General features: G+C 31.0%; 1 protein-coding gene across 1 annotated transcript in view; it reads left to right on the forward strand.

The window, feature by feature from the left end:
• LOC118198081 (kinase suppressor of Ras 2-like) overlaps positions 1–15,421 on the forward strand; it is an 87,438-nt gene that overhangs the window by 56,495 nt on the left and 15,522 nt on the right. Inside the window, exons 13-17 of the mRNA XM_085812039.1 lie at positions 1,218–1,305; positions 1,395–1,483; positions 1,722–1,818; positions 2,923–3,056; positions 11,080–11,214. Coding sequence (XP_085668165.1) covers positions 1,218–1,305; positions 1,395–1,483; positions 1,722–1,818; positions 2,923–3,056; positions 11,080–11,214 — 543 coding nt within the window. The remainder of the gene's footprint in view (positions 1–1,217; positions 1,306–1,394; positions 1,484–1,721; positions 1,819–2,922; positions 3,057–11,079; positions 11,215–15,421) is intronic.

Consider the following 15,421-nt stretch of genomic DNA (forward strand, 5'->3'; position numbering starts at 1 on the left):
ATTCCAGTTTCAAAGATTATGTGTTGTTTTTGAGAAGGTCTTGTACCTCCGGATCATGCCGTTGAGCTCCCGAAAATTTTTTAAAATCCAAAAATGGAGATTTTGTTATGGAATCAATTTCGATTCTTGAAAGAGCGTCAGCAACGACGTTTTTTGAACCTTGCACATGCCTAATATCAGTAGAGTACTGAGAAATAAAATCTAAATGGCGCAATTGTCGAGGTGAACATTTATGAGGGTTCTGTTTAAAAGCGTATATTAACGGTTTTTGATCCGTATAAATTATAAAATTTCTGCCCTCTAACATGTGTCGGAATTTCTTAATTGCAGAATAAATAGAAAATAATTCCCTATCGTACGCGGACCATTTCTGTTGACTTTTACTGAGTTTCATAGAGAAAAATGCTATAGGTTCCCATGTTTGTTGAGACAACTGCATAAGTGTGCCGCCGATTGCAACGTCTGAGGCATCTACCCAGATGCTTAGCTGGGCTCCGGGAATAGGGTGTCTCAAAAGGGTAGCCTGAGCAATGGCATTTTTGGCAGCAATAAAGGCTTGTTCAGCATTCTTGTTCCAATTTAATTGTGGGGATGAATCCTGAACACGAGAACGAGATTTCTTTTTATTAATATAGCCTTCTAACAATTTTATTAAAGGAGAAAGAATATGTGCTGCTTTAGGTATGAAACATCTATAAAAGTTAAACATGCCTAAAAATCGGCGAAGCTGAGTGAGAGTGGTAGGTTGAGGAAAATCTAAAATACATTTGTTATGTTCTTACTGCATTAATATAAATATTAACAAGACAGTGCATAATAAAAATTAAGCTTTATTTCGGAACTTCGCGCACACTGCCCGACAGCCTGCCTGTTTTCGCTCTGCTCGCTACTCGTAAGAAATTTCTCCTCTAGGGTTGCCACACTTATCGGAGGGCGCAAGGCGCGCTCCTTATCGCCATCACCACAGTTTTGATTTAAAAAGTTAAAATTGGCTTAACCTTTTCAGCATAATTCAAAAATAGGAAGCTTTGTTACTAATGTGATAAAATTTTTCATATAGAAAAAGAAGCCAGTTTACAGTGTTAAAATATGATTTCAATGTCCAAGCTTTTTAATGTTAACCTGTACCTGTTACATATCTTTCTTATTCTTTGTTATTAGATGAAAAGTGCTCACATGCTGTGTTTTGTTCAATGCTTGTTTTTATTCTTTTTAAGAGGGAACTGGCATGGAAGTGTGGCTATCAAAATGTTAGATATGGATCATGTAGATGATAAAAAAACTTTAGAGACATTTAAGCAAGAGGTAACTATATTCAAGTGCATTAAATCTTTTATAACTGTTAATCTTAAGTTTTAACGGTTACAGCATTTCTGAAAATGTTCTTGTTGTAGGTTGCAACTTTTCGAAAAACCCGTCATGAGAACTTGGTACTTTTTATGGGAGCTTGCATGAAACCTCCAAAATTGGCTATTGTTACTAGGTGATGATGAAATCAATCAAAATTTTATATCCTGTGTATAAAATTTTAGATATAAATTTAAACTGCATTAATTTATTTTGTAAGCTCAGTTAATAACATTTTAAGCATATAATTTTGAAATTTTACATTAGTTTTAAAATTTGTCTTTGTAAATAGTTAATTTTTATTATTGTTATGAAGAGCAGTCTTTATGTTCAAATTCTGCAATATAAAAATTACATTTTCTTTCTCTGTTTAGTTTGTGTAAAGGAATGACTTTATTTACACACATTCATCTACGGAAAGATAAATTTAATCTTAACCGGACAATCACAATAGCTCAGCAGATATCTCAGGTAATTTTATGCATATGTATGTTGTTAAAGTTCTTGTTTGAATAAATTTGTGTTTTGTGTTCGTCAAATATACATCCCATTATTGCTTACTGTGTAAAAGCGCTTTGTGAAACAAAAAGGTTTTAAAAAAATATTAACACAAACTTTATAATGAAATTTGATGTTACAAATTCAGGATGAATTTTCTTGCACTAATTTCTCAAAAACTTGTGTGTCGACTCAAGTCTTAATAAAGAAGTATTATCAAGAAGAATCTTGCAATGAAATTATTGCAACTTCAAAACAAATATTTGCCATAAACTTTAGAAGCTTCTATTGGACCATTTGCAACAGAAACTCAAGAATAAATATGCATGTACTATTATGTAGAGGCAGGGCTCTTGCTTAATTATGCTTGTAATGTTCCAAAAGTTCAGCATTTACGTAAAAGTGCTGCTATCATTATTCATATGAACCAGTGTGGCATGAAAGTACCAGAATTTTATTTTATCCTTCCATTTAATAAACTGATCTGCATAGTTTAAAACTACTTGTATAATAATACCAACCTATGTATGAAGATTTCTGCTTTTAAGTTAAGCTACTGCCTTTTTTCCCCTTTTTATTATATACCATTGTGAAATTTTATGCTTCTCTGTATAAAGCCTTTATAAAAGCACTGGCACTGTTCATTCAGCACTGTTAATGCCAAGTCCCTTGTTAATTAGATTACAAACAGCTCTGAACTAAAACCTAAAAATTACAAAAACCAGAAAAATTAGAATTTTTTTCTATTTTTTGTAATCTTTAGGTTTTAGTTTTGTGTATTTCTTTAATTCTTACATATTTATAGTATTTTTTAAAATTTGTTGATGTTGAATTTCACTACTTCTTTTTGGGTCTTTGTGAAAATAAGTTCTAAATTTCTTCCTCTTTGTCTGTACTGATAACTTTTGCATGGAAATAATTGGAATAAAATAATTTTGTTTTTAAATTAAAAAAATATGTATGTGTGTGTGTATATATATAGCATATATATGGTTCTAAATTTATTACGCTTTTGTCTATAATTAAATATATAATATATATATATATGCTTTTTTTTTTTTTTTTTTCCTACTTCAGGGTATGGGATATCTTCATGCCAGGGATATTATTCATAAAGATCTGAAAACAAAAAACATTTTTTTTGAAAATGGCAAAGTAGTAATTACTGATTTTGGTTTATTTTCGGTTACAAAATTATGTCACGGTAATAGGTAAGTATTTTGCTTCAGTTTCCTCTAATTAAAACTGTATTTTTAAATTCTGATCAAATTTATAATATCTATTTAAGCTTACTGGTTTTGGATAATATTTCAATTTAATATTTGTTATTCTGTAAAGCTTTCACATATTCTTTGAGCATTTTATTATTCCACATAAAAAGTAACTAGCAGCTTTGCTGCCAGCCTTTGTCTGGCTTTTAAATGTACAGGGGAAAAGGCTGAAGGGAACACCAAATGTTAAATTTAAAAACTGTGTAGAATTTTACTTGCAGAACAACTTCATAAAAAATAAGTTATTACGTATAACAAAATTGCAAGAAATAAGCAATATCCATTAATACAAATATTAATTATCCTAATAAATAAATTAACAAACTTCCCTTTGCAAAATCTTAAGAACTCAAATGAAAAATATAAAGGAGGTTAAGAACTTTGTTTCCTAAAAAAATCACTCAAAACTTTTCAATATCTTAAAAACAGTGAAATGAGCAATAAATAACATAAAAGAATACAAAAACAAAAAATTCTGAAAAGCAAAGTATAATTAATGATATTTTACCTTATATTTTCATGAGAAAAAAATTACAATGAAATAAGCTAAAAAAAAGTTATTACATATAACAAAATTACAATGAAATAAGCAATATCCCTTAATACAAATATTAATTATCCTAATAAAAAAATTAACCAACTTTCCATTGAAGAAAACAAATCATGCAAAACTTTTCAATATCTTACAAACAGAGAAATAAGCAAAAAATAACATGAAGGCAACTCAAAAAAACAAAATTCCACACTGAATTTTACTCTACAGAACAACTTTACCAAAAAAAATCAATAAAAATGTATTATATATACAGTGGTGGCCAAAATTGCAGACACTTTTGGAAATTTTTATGTTTTTGAACTTTGTATGCTTATAGAGAAAATGTTACGTTTCGCAAAATGCAAACTTGTATATATCATTTTAAAGAGAATTTATTACTGAATTCAATACAAAACACAAAATTCAATTATTTGCAATACAAAAAAAGTCATATGTACTTTAATATTCCAAGTTCCTCTTTAAGCCGCAATTAGCACGCAGTAATTACGTGCTGTGTTCCGGATGTCTTGATTTAGATGCTACTAAGAGCACTGCAGGTGGGGAAATGCATGAGCTGGACGGTGCAGGAAGCTGAGATGTAGAAAGGGGTGTGACCAAAGTCACGTGAGCTCTGAGATGACATGTGATTGGTGTTGAAGTATTTGTCAAAAAGTAACATATATAGAATACAAGAAAAATGTAAAATAAAGTGCAGAATAAATAGTTGAAAAACAATATGCTAGGTTAAATATAGATTATATACATATGTACATAGTATCAGGAAGGCTTGATTGCATGAAAAATACATCGGAATAGCGGTGTGCACAGGTCACGTGGAACGCTACCATCCCAAGTGCTGGCTCTGATGAATGCTGCTTCGTTTTGGACGTAGAGTTCCAATAGTCGCTAAATGAAATAGATAGCAATTACGTAGGAAAGTTCTGATTGCTATTCAGGATAAAAGCAGCAAAAGGACGGAGATGTCTGTCTTCGGCTAAGATTTCGTAGTGAAATAGATTAAATAAATTCAGATGTTCACAGTCTTTAGCTTTCCTGAAGAACTTGTCATTTGTTTTGCATAAGAAAGTATCTAGTGTCTCGATTTTTAAGTCCCTGTGGAGTACTTCGTTCCGCACAAAGTAATGAGCACTGGTTATCAGTCTTAGAAAATGATTTTGCACAACCTGAAGCTTGTTTAAGTCAGTTTTAGTCACAGTAGTCCAGGCTGGTGAGGCATACGTCATGATAGGATGAATAGTTGAGAGATAGATTAATCCCTTTTTGGTGAGATCAAGTTTTGAAAAGGTAACGTAGGATACAAGCATTTCATTACATAGATGGCTTTATTTCTCACATTATTAATGTGGTTAGTCCATGTCATTTTACTATTCAGGGTAACTCCTAAGTACTTAGCATGTTTCACAACAGGTATGAGTTCATTAAACAATAGGAGTTGCCTCTTGAGGTTCTTTTTCTTTTTCTTTTTTCTGATGATGAGTAGTTGAGACTTGGATGCATTAATTTGTACTTTACACTTTTTGCACCAGTCTTCTATGAAAGGGATGTAATCTTGGAGTTTTTTAACTGCATGATTCACATTTGCGGATTTCACCGCCAAAGCAGTGTCGTCTGCGTGACAAGCTAAAATTGAGTTATTGTTGTAGAGTACAGAAGGGGAGTCTGCAGCATAGAAGAGATAGAAAATTGGACCTAAAACACTCCCTTGAGGAATTCCATTCTGAAGAGAAGGCACCGTGAACAGAAATTATGAATTTTCTGCTGGTGATAAAAGAGAAAATAATTAGCAGGAGCTCACGTTCAAAGTTGAAATCAATAAGTTTCGCTATGAGACCCTCATGCCAGACGCAGTTGAAAGCTTTCGCCACATCCAGCATGAGGATAGCAACATTTTGATTAAGGTGATGAGCTGAGCCTATAAACTCAGTCAATCTTACTAGTTGTTTGGAAGTTGAAAGGTGAGTTCTGAACCCAAATTGTTCAGGGGGCAGTAAGGTGAGATAAGGCTTCATTTTTTCCAGTAGAATTCTTTCAAAGACTTTGCTTAGGCTCAAGAGGAGACTTATTGGACAAAATCCGTCTGGTTGAAGTTAATTTTTTCCCGGTTTGGGTATCATGATGATCTTTGCAACTTTCCAGGGGTTGGGGTAGTAAGAGTTTGAAATGCAGGCATTGAAAATACTAGTAACTTTGGTGATAAAGTTACTCGGGAGATGTTTTAAGGTAATGTTAGGGATACAATCGATTCCCGGTGCTTTCTTTGGATGTAATTTTCTTATAATATCAGAAACTTCAGCAGGAGTAGTTAATTTACAAATATTTTTGGCTCTTGGTGCGTTGAGCCAGTCTCGAACTTTAATTTACTTTAATATAAATAAAAACCACAATTATGAAGTGGTTTGTAATGTCTAGTTTTCCTGGCCAATCACTGTTCTTGTTCTGAGAACCAATCAAATGTTAGTAACTGCCAGTAGAAGCTGACATCAAGTTTACACTTGAAACAATTCATTATTTTGCTTTGCTCTGTAGAAGGAGGACCTCTTTCCTATGCACTGCAATTACAAGTAGGAATTTTTGTAAAAATTTTTAATATTTAGTCAAGAAGCAATGACATCAAATAAAAGAGTAGTAATATTATTATGTTACGAGAAAGTGGTCTTTCCTATGCTGAAATTGCAAGACAGGTGGGTGGTTCAGTGACTACATCTGGAGTCTTTGTTTACGATATCGGGAGACAAATTCAATAAAAACAAAGAAGGAAAAGGCCAAAAAAGGTGCACCACATCCATTGATGAGAGAAGAATAAAAAGACTATGTCTCCAAGATAGAAAAATGTCATCAGCGGCCATCAGAAGTGATCTGAATGATGCTGGTGTTTCTGTCAGTTCAAAAACAATCAGGAGAAGATTAACAGATGTTGGACTGAGAGGTAGAATTATACAAAAAAAAGCCTAATCTTAATTTTCAACAACAAAAAAAGAGTACAGTGGGCAAAGGAACACATTATTTGGACAGATGATCAGTGGTCACAAGTTACATGGAGTTATGAAACTAAGATATCGTTATTCAATAGCGATGGGCGAAAATATGTAAGATGTAGAATAGGAGAAGAGCTACATCCTGACTGCATTCAAGCAACTGTGAAGAACCCAGTTAGTCTTATGATTTGGTCATGCATGTCAGCAGATGGTATTGGTCGCCTTCGTGTTATTGATAGGACACTGAATGCCAGAAAATACATTGTCACTATTCTAGAACCAAAACTTCTACCTTCCGTCAGAGATCTCTTTACCAGCAATGCTTCGTTTATTTTTCAGCAGGATTCTGCTTTTTGCCACACGGCCAAAATATCGAAAGAATGGTTTCGTACAAAGAGCATTAAATTGTTGTCATGGCCCGGAAACAGTCCTGACCTCAATTCTATCGAAAATTTGTGGCACCGTTTGAAAACTCTTGTCCAAATGAGGCGCCCATCAAATAAAAAGGAACTAATTGAGGCTATAATTGTTTCCTGGCATCATGTAATAACGAAAGAAGTACTTAAAACTCTTGTCAGCTCAATGAAACGCCGATGTGAAGCTGTAATCAAAAATAAAGGGTACCCTACTAAGTACTGATAACTCACTGCAATCATCACTATCTAATGTATATCGATAACTATTATTGTTTAACTTTTTTTGTATTGCAAATAATTGGATTTTGTGTTTTGTGTTGAATTCAGTAATAAATTCTCTTTAAAATGATATATACAAGTTTGCATTTTGTGAAACGTAACGTTTTCTATAAGCATACAAAGTTCAAAAACATAAAAATTTCCAAAAGTGTCCACAATTTTGGCCACCAGTGTATATAAAAGTGAAAATTATAATGCCAATCTCTTAAAAATAGTGACATAAGAAATACGAGGAAAAATTGTTGCCAAACCCATATTTCTAAAAGAATGTAACTATTCAAAATGATGCGATTTCATCAAAAATCTATCAACAACAATAAGACAGAAAAATTGTTGCCAAAATCACATTTTTAAAAATGTGAGATTTGAGAAGTGTGTAAGCTTCATTTAAAAAAAAATTTTTTAAATACAAAATATTATCATTTTTCCAGAATTCTTTTTGTAAAAGCAATCGCAAGGATAAAAGTTTAACGTGTCCAAAAATCAAAGAAAAATAAACTGTACATTCTTAAAAATATCCTGTTGAAAAGGTGTTAAGCTCCTTTTGTTAAGTAAATTCGTATTTAATCGATTTATTGAAACTCAAAATTTATTTTAAGTTCATAAAATAGCTAAGTGCCTACGTTTCATGGTGATGTGAAATGGAGTGTGTAGAGTAAAATCTCGCTTTCCTATAGCCCATTATGTCTCAAAATGACACGATTTCGTCACAAAACATAAAATAAAACAAATTCGAATTTCAAAAAAATCGCTGCGAGGTGCACTGGCTCTTGTCTAGATGCACCTATGTACCAAATTTTGGAGCCGTGAGTCTATTAGCTTGCGCGCAGCGCGAACGAAAGACACACACACAGACTCTTTCTTTTATTATATGTAGAGATTCTGTCTCTGAACAATTTGTATTCGTATGTAAAAATGAATGTAGGGTATTTGAAATGATAGACTTAGTTGTGAATTAATGTAACTTCATGCCTGTTAACGATGCATTAAAAGGGCATGCATCAGATAATAGGAACTACTGAGTGTCACTAAAAGGTTTTAATATATTTTCATAGCAGATTGTTTCTTCATTCAATCTGTGTATTGGAGTACAGTGTATTTGACTCAGTGAGTTGGTTTTCTAAATTACTAAATTTTGCACTTTGGTCTCTTTTTTTTTTTTTTTTTTTTTTTTTTAATTACAATAAAAATACATTCTTGCAGTTTACATCACTAAACATATGTAATATCAGATATCACATTATTACTTTTGAAGGAAAATATGATTTTCAATTATTCAAAATTCAGTAAATCTAAAATGCCAGAATTAATTTTAAAATGTACTTTTGACGTTTTAGGTTTGACTTTTTAAAAATTCTCGCTTATCAGAATTTGAGTAATCTTGATTTTTGCTGTTTCATTAAAGGAAATTATATAGAATACTTTTTAATTAAGACTTACTTCCCCCCCCCTTTTTTTTAAATTCTTATCATTGTATGTTTGTAGATAGATTTCAAAATTAAAGCCATGCATAAACAAATAAATTAATCCTGTATTTGTTTTTTATTATACTTCCATGCATACAAAAATACTATGGGCAATAATTAACAGCCAAGTTAAAACCTAGTTTTCTTTTGTCTGCAACTTTCTTGCGAGAATTAAATGGGAGGATAACATTAAGAAATTTTTAGATAAGAAATAAAAATTATTTTGCATCAGTGTATCATTATTGTTCTGCATTCTCACTGCAGAAAATATACATAATTTTATTTTAAATATATCTTTATGGATTCCGAGATTTGTATATACAGTCAAAAGTCGTTAATCCGGACTCGTTGGGACTTCGGCGATTCCGGATTATCGATTTTTCCGGATTATAGATCATCAGTTTAAATCTGGTAAGATGGCATGCAGAAATTGTAAAATTAAAAATATGAAACCGTAATTTATGAAATAAAGAACAATTATGATCTAAAGGGTATCAAAATTTACAAAAAAAAAAAAGCTTAATAGTTATTTGTTTACTTTATTAAACATTTCTTTCAATGTAAGTTATTTAAGTTGCTTCATTTTATGTGATAATACTTTCTCTTTAATCCTATAAACAGACATAATTCTTCTTCAGTTACAAAGTTCCGCTGTTCAAGTCCTATAATTGCTGTGTCGAGAATACCGACTAATTTGTCAATCGAAATTTTTTCGTTTTCAATAACCTCTGTGTCACTTTCTTCACTATCGGAAGCGAATTATAATGATGTGGAATTTGATTTAAATCATATCAAAGATGGAGTACATCGAGATGAAATACTACATTTAGTAAAGAATTATAAGCAAAATAAAATAAAAACATCTGCCCTGAAGTGGAATAATAATAATATAAGCAAAATAAAATAAAAACATCTGCCCTGAAGTCTAATAAGGATAGTGCTGACAGATCAACTTCATAAACAGATTTCGGAATGGTTAGAGAAATAAAGGATATGCCTTTATCCATTTTTTGCAGCAATTCCACTTTTTGTTTAACGGACTTCGAAACATACTTTCACTTTGTAGATCCTTTACATATTAGTAAATATATATCGGAAATTCTATTTGACATAATCGAAAGTTCAAGCCTAATTTTATAAAATTGCTCTAACAGTCTGCAAAAAATAAGCCGGATCTAATTCAAAGATTAAGGAACAACGCAATCTGCAACATTAACTGAATTAGATAATTTTAGCTTAGCTTATACCGTCCATTATACGTTAAATGCGCATGCGTAAACGTATTATGTGCACACGCATATTCGCAGCCGTAAAGGTCTTACGTGCATGCGTAAACGCCTATGCTCATGCGTCAACGCAACGCATGTGCAGAAAGTTTGTAGCTTTGAGGGCCGGATTATAGATCATTCCAGATTACGGGTGTCCGAATTAATGACTTTTGACTGTACCAGATTGATCATCCCGCGATTTCCATCGGCAACTAAAATGTAGCAAAATTTGCTCATCCCGCGATTGACATATGTTTTTCTTCCTTTATTGAGGAGCAGATCCCGTTTTTCCCCCGTTTAACCATTGAAATAAATTATGTATAGTATTAGGCATTTAGTTTACGTTTCGGCCAAAAGATATCGTTAGTTGTCCACTAAATTGCAGCATTTGAAGGCACGTTTTATTAGCGCTCAAACTTCACTTTTTGCCGCTTTTTCCTTACAGAAATGGCTGCTAGAAAACATTCAGCGATTATCTTGATTATTTAATTGAATTATTAATTAGATTTATTGAATCTGGTGCAAAGATTGTGAAATTGGACTTTGCCTTGAACCCTGTTTTGAACTCTGTCATACTAAACTGCATTTCTAAGGTATTCTTCCCTCAGCGCTTTATATTTTCTTAAATTTTATACATTTTACTTTTTTATATTGTGCAATAAATAGAAATTAACTGTAATTCGACTAAAATTTATTTTTTAAAGGGGTTTTTTTTTTTTTTTTGTGTGTGTGTGATAACATCTGAAACTGATTTTTCTGGCAACTTAGTTTATCATGATAAGAATCTATATAAAAAATGTTTTCTAGAAAGAAAAAGTGAATTTTTCAATTATCCAATATATATATTTAAAATATGCAAGGGAAAAAAATACACAATTTTGGAAGCGATTTCTGTCCACAAATTGAGCAGTCAGAGGGTTAAAGCATTTCATTTATTATTCTACCATGTTGTTTAACTTTCCATATTTTACATTTTTATAACTTTTTTAATTAATTTATTTAGGAAGGGGGATTGGTTAACAATACCAAAAGGCTGGTTATGTTATCTAGCTCCTGAAGTAATTCGTAGTCTAAGGGCAGGAAGCCAACAAGAAAACAACTTGCCTTTTTCTAGAGCCTCAGATATATATGCCTTTGGGTAAGATTTTTTTATTTCTCTCTCTCTCGCTTTGTATTCTAATATTCAGTAGTCACTTAATTGAGTTATATAAATTAATCTCCATTAAATGTTCCTAAAATATTCAGGTGTAAAATTTGGAATATAATTGTATACTTGGGAGTTGTTTTAACTGTCATACCTAGTTATAGAAGCATGAATATTTCTGAAATATTAATTCCTCGATTATGGAGAGAAAATATCTGTAACGATTAAAAGCATTTCTTTCATATGTATCACAGATCACAGACATACCCGAGCTATGAAATATATCATAGGTTCTGAAAAGATGATTTTATGCATCTTAAAGTGATATTTTTCCCTTTCAATTTAGATATTTTTATTCATTGTTGAGATTTTTTTATATATGCATGTCTTTGCATAGTAATCAAACTAATCATTAGCTCATTTGATAGCTCATAAACATTCTAAAGAAGAGATTATCTTGTAGGATGTGGAAATTTATTTCAATTTTTTTTTTTTTTTTTTTTTTTTTTTTTTTTTAAACAGATTGACCATGCAAGTTTGATAGCTCATAAACATTCTAAAGAAGTTTTAGCAACTTTTACAAAATGGATTTTTTTAATAATAATTTTAATTATAATTTTGATTAATAATAATTTTGAATAAGAAAAGAAATTTCTAGCTTTTTAATAATTTTAACTTTCTACACTGAAAATTATGTCCAACATCTCAGAATTTTTATAATTATGTTATAAAAATCTTAAGATTATTATGAAACCAACTCTCTGTCTTCTCTTAAAACAGGAATAATTTCAGTTTGCAGGATTTCTCTTTTTTTTTTTTTTTTCCTTCTTTTAGTGTACGCATTTTCATTTTTATGTGCAGATTAACAGGTCATTTTAATGATCTCATTGCTTACTCTAAATAAATCTTATAATAATGACATACGAATTTTTTTATAAATGCCGTGCATTTTAGATTGTGTAAATGTAAAATCTCTGGTGATGAATTTAATGGCATTTCTTTCCTAAAAATTTCTCTCAAATGGTGGATGAATTGTGTGGAGCATGGCAAAATAACAATACAAAGTTTCAAAGCACATTGATTCATGCTAGTCACTCTTTCAGTTGTATTTTTTAAGCTATTGCGAGACAGGATTTGTTTAGAATTTTTCTTGTGCTTTAAGTAGTATTGTGCTTCATTAAATCAGTTTTATATCTCTTCAGTTCATATTTGCACAGTTTGCAGTACCTTTGCCTTGTATTTTTCAGCAGCTAGTGTTGAAAACTAAGTATAAGGTGTGCTCATGTTCTAATATCACAATATTACTAGTTGCCAATTGTTCTTTTAAGATCAAACAAATTATTACTTTTTATTATAAATTAATTTCCATATATACATTATTTGAACATATATGCTTTTTAGGATATAGTAACAATTTTTAATGTAGCAAGAAATAAGCACAAGAAAATGATGTACTAACTGAAAATTCGCAAAACTACATACATAGATTTTGTAATTTGTAAAAAATTGCGTGATCTGGCTGTACTGGTTATAGCATCCATGTATGCTTATTAACATTCTTAAATGCATTTTTAATGCTACAGATGATAAATTAAGAATGACTTGTAATTTAAAATTTGATATTAAACCATTTAGAAGAGGTAAAGGCAAGGAAATTCTTTGTGTAGTGTTGAATTTATAATATATGCATGTACCAAATTCCTAGAAAATTGACTGTGTTAAAGGGACCCAAAAATTAATTTCAAAATTTAACACTAAAAGTAAGCAAATTAGGAAACCGAACTAAATGGAAGTGCATAAAAAACATTCTGCATGGTAATGAAAAAGGAAGTATTAATGTTACATACCAAACAGATCCTAAATCAAATTTTAAATAAATCACTGTAAAGTTCTCATGGACTCCATATGGGTAATTCATGTACCAAATATCTTAGTTCTGGGCCTGTCTGTGTGTGAGTGCTTTTGATACATTAACTGACATATTGTCTCTTTTATTACTGTAGATTGTTTTGATTATTTTATCAAAGTGGTAGGTTTTCTGTATCTTTGAACAACTGATCGAAGTTTTCTTTAAATAAAAGTTTTTGCGATCTTCTTGCTTAAAAATGAAAATTTTCTTTGTTAAAGAATATGTGCATGAATCTTGGTGAATTTAATTCTTCAAAAGATCGTCTTGTAGGATGTGGAAATTTATTTCAAGAATTTTTAGTCCAAAGGGATTTGAATCCCGAAGGACTATTAGTTTCGTTTTAGCATTTTGCGTCGGACTCATAAATGTCGGTTCACTTTTCAAACTGTTGCCACAAAATGTTAGAGTCCTGCATTATATTTGAAGAAATTAAATAATGAAAAATCTGCATAAATGTATGTCTATTTCTCGTATTGTGATAAAACAACGGTACATAGAGTCATCGAATTTTGAATAACGTAATCCTCCAACGAATATGAGCATGTGGAAGACCAAATTTGAAATTTGTTTTATGATCGATTTCCTATTTTTTAAAACTTTGACGAATTTTTGATTAACAAACTCAAGGATTTCAAAGCGAGCAATGGCAACGTTGTGCAGAAAAAACATTTTTATCTCCAGCGCGTGAGTCTGTGTATCAGAAATTCTAAAGATATGCTCGTTTTAAAACTATTTTGTGATATTGCTGTTGCACTGGATCTTATGGTTTAAGTGCGAGGAACATGATATTTAATAAAGAAAGGTAACACACAAAATGTTAAAAAACGCCCCTTTGGACGTAATTTAAAATCTGAAACATTTCAGATTTTTTTTTTTTAATTTATTTATTTATTTATTTATTTTTTTAACAGATTGACCACGCACTTCATTGGTCCAATCTGAGTTCCTTCCTTCTGTTTTATGAAGAGAACTACAGCATTAGATAAGATTTTATGTATTTACTCACTTTTTAATATATCATTTAAGCATAGAAATGCTTTTACTCTCTTTTGAAGCCCACACTAAGATAAAATCATGAGTATTTAGCCTCTTAAGGTACTGAGTTTAACATATCTGTTGTAGACTATGATCAAATGAAAGTGTATTTTGCACTGTGTATAATAATGGCCGATGTTAGAAACCAACAATTCAAATGAATTAAGAGGGTAAGTATAGAACTTCGATGTTTGGAAAAATGATGTCATTAAAGAGATTTTGCAAATAAGTAAATGTTTGCATTTTGCAAATAGTAATTTGGCTAATAATACAGATAAATATGCAAAATAAAACCTTTGATGAATACAGAAGTAAGTATATACAGTGGAAGAGAACACTGCTATCGATAAATTGTTGACGAAGTATAAGGGGCAACTGTCTTCCAAACAATATAAATCATCAAAAAAGGCGATATTCGGGATTAAATTTTATAAATATGTGCATCAAAATTAGATTACTGGTATGGCTTTAAAATATGCACAGGTAGTGATAAAGAAATTGTAATGACAGTGTTGTGAAAGAGCTGTTACAGTGAGTATTGCATACTTTATATTTGAATAACTGATACTGTTACCCAAACTGTTTAAAACTTTAACAGTTAATCTGATGTGGTTGGAACAGTGTGCATGAACAGAAAAAATATGCCAAAAGATTTTTATAAAAGGTGAATGTTGAATGAGAAGTACTGGTATTAAAATGAAAAGATAAATGACTATTATATACTTTCTTCGAAACAGAAAATAGCATAAATGACTGGACCATTTCAATGAAAGTCATTACAATCATACTTGAAAATGAAAATATATCACTGAATACAGTAAAGGAATGGTTAGAATTGATCGGCAAGACCAAATGCTAGTGTGCTCCTCTGTGGTGAGGAAGTGTGCGAAAAGATACTGAAAATTTTAATTTGACCTGTTCAATATTGCTGTGTTTAACTCATACATTTGATTCAGAAAACTAAAATTCTAGCAAAAGACAAACTGAATTTAGAATTTTAATAACCAAATCATTACAGGAAAATATACCATTACCAGAGTGTAAATGAAAAGGGCAACTTTCCAATGGAATATAGGTGTGATCAGTAAAGCTTTGTTCTACCTGTAAAGAAAAAAAAAAAAAAAAAAAAAAAATACCAGAAAAAATGTATGTTTAATATGTTGGTCATTTTCCCAAGCATATAGATCTTGTACATTCATCAGGTTTATTTCAGAAGCAGGAAAGAAGAAAAATATGCAATGGAATCGAACTGCGAAC

Source organism: Stegodyphus dumicola, chromosome 2 (genome assembly GCF_044657685.1).
Source record: "Stegodyphus dumicola isolate Sdum_Otavi_A_Nest chromosome 2, ASM4465768v1".
Taxonomy (NCBI): domain Eukaryota; kingdom Metazoa; phylum Arthropoda; class Arachnida; order Araneae; family Eresidae; genus Stegodyphus; species Stegodyphus dumicola.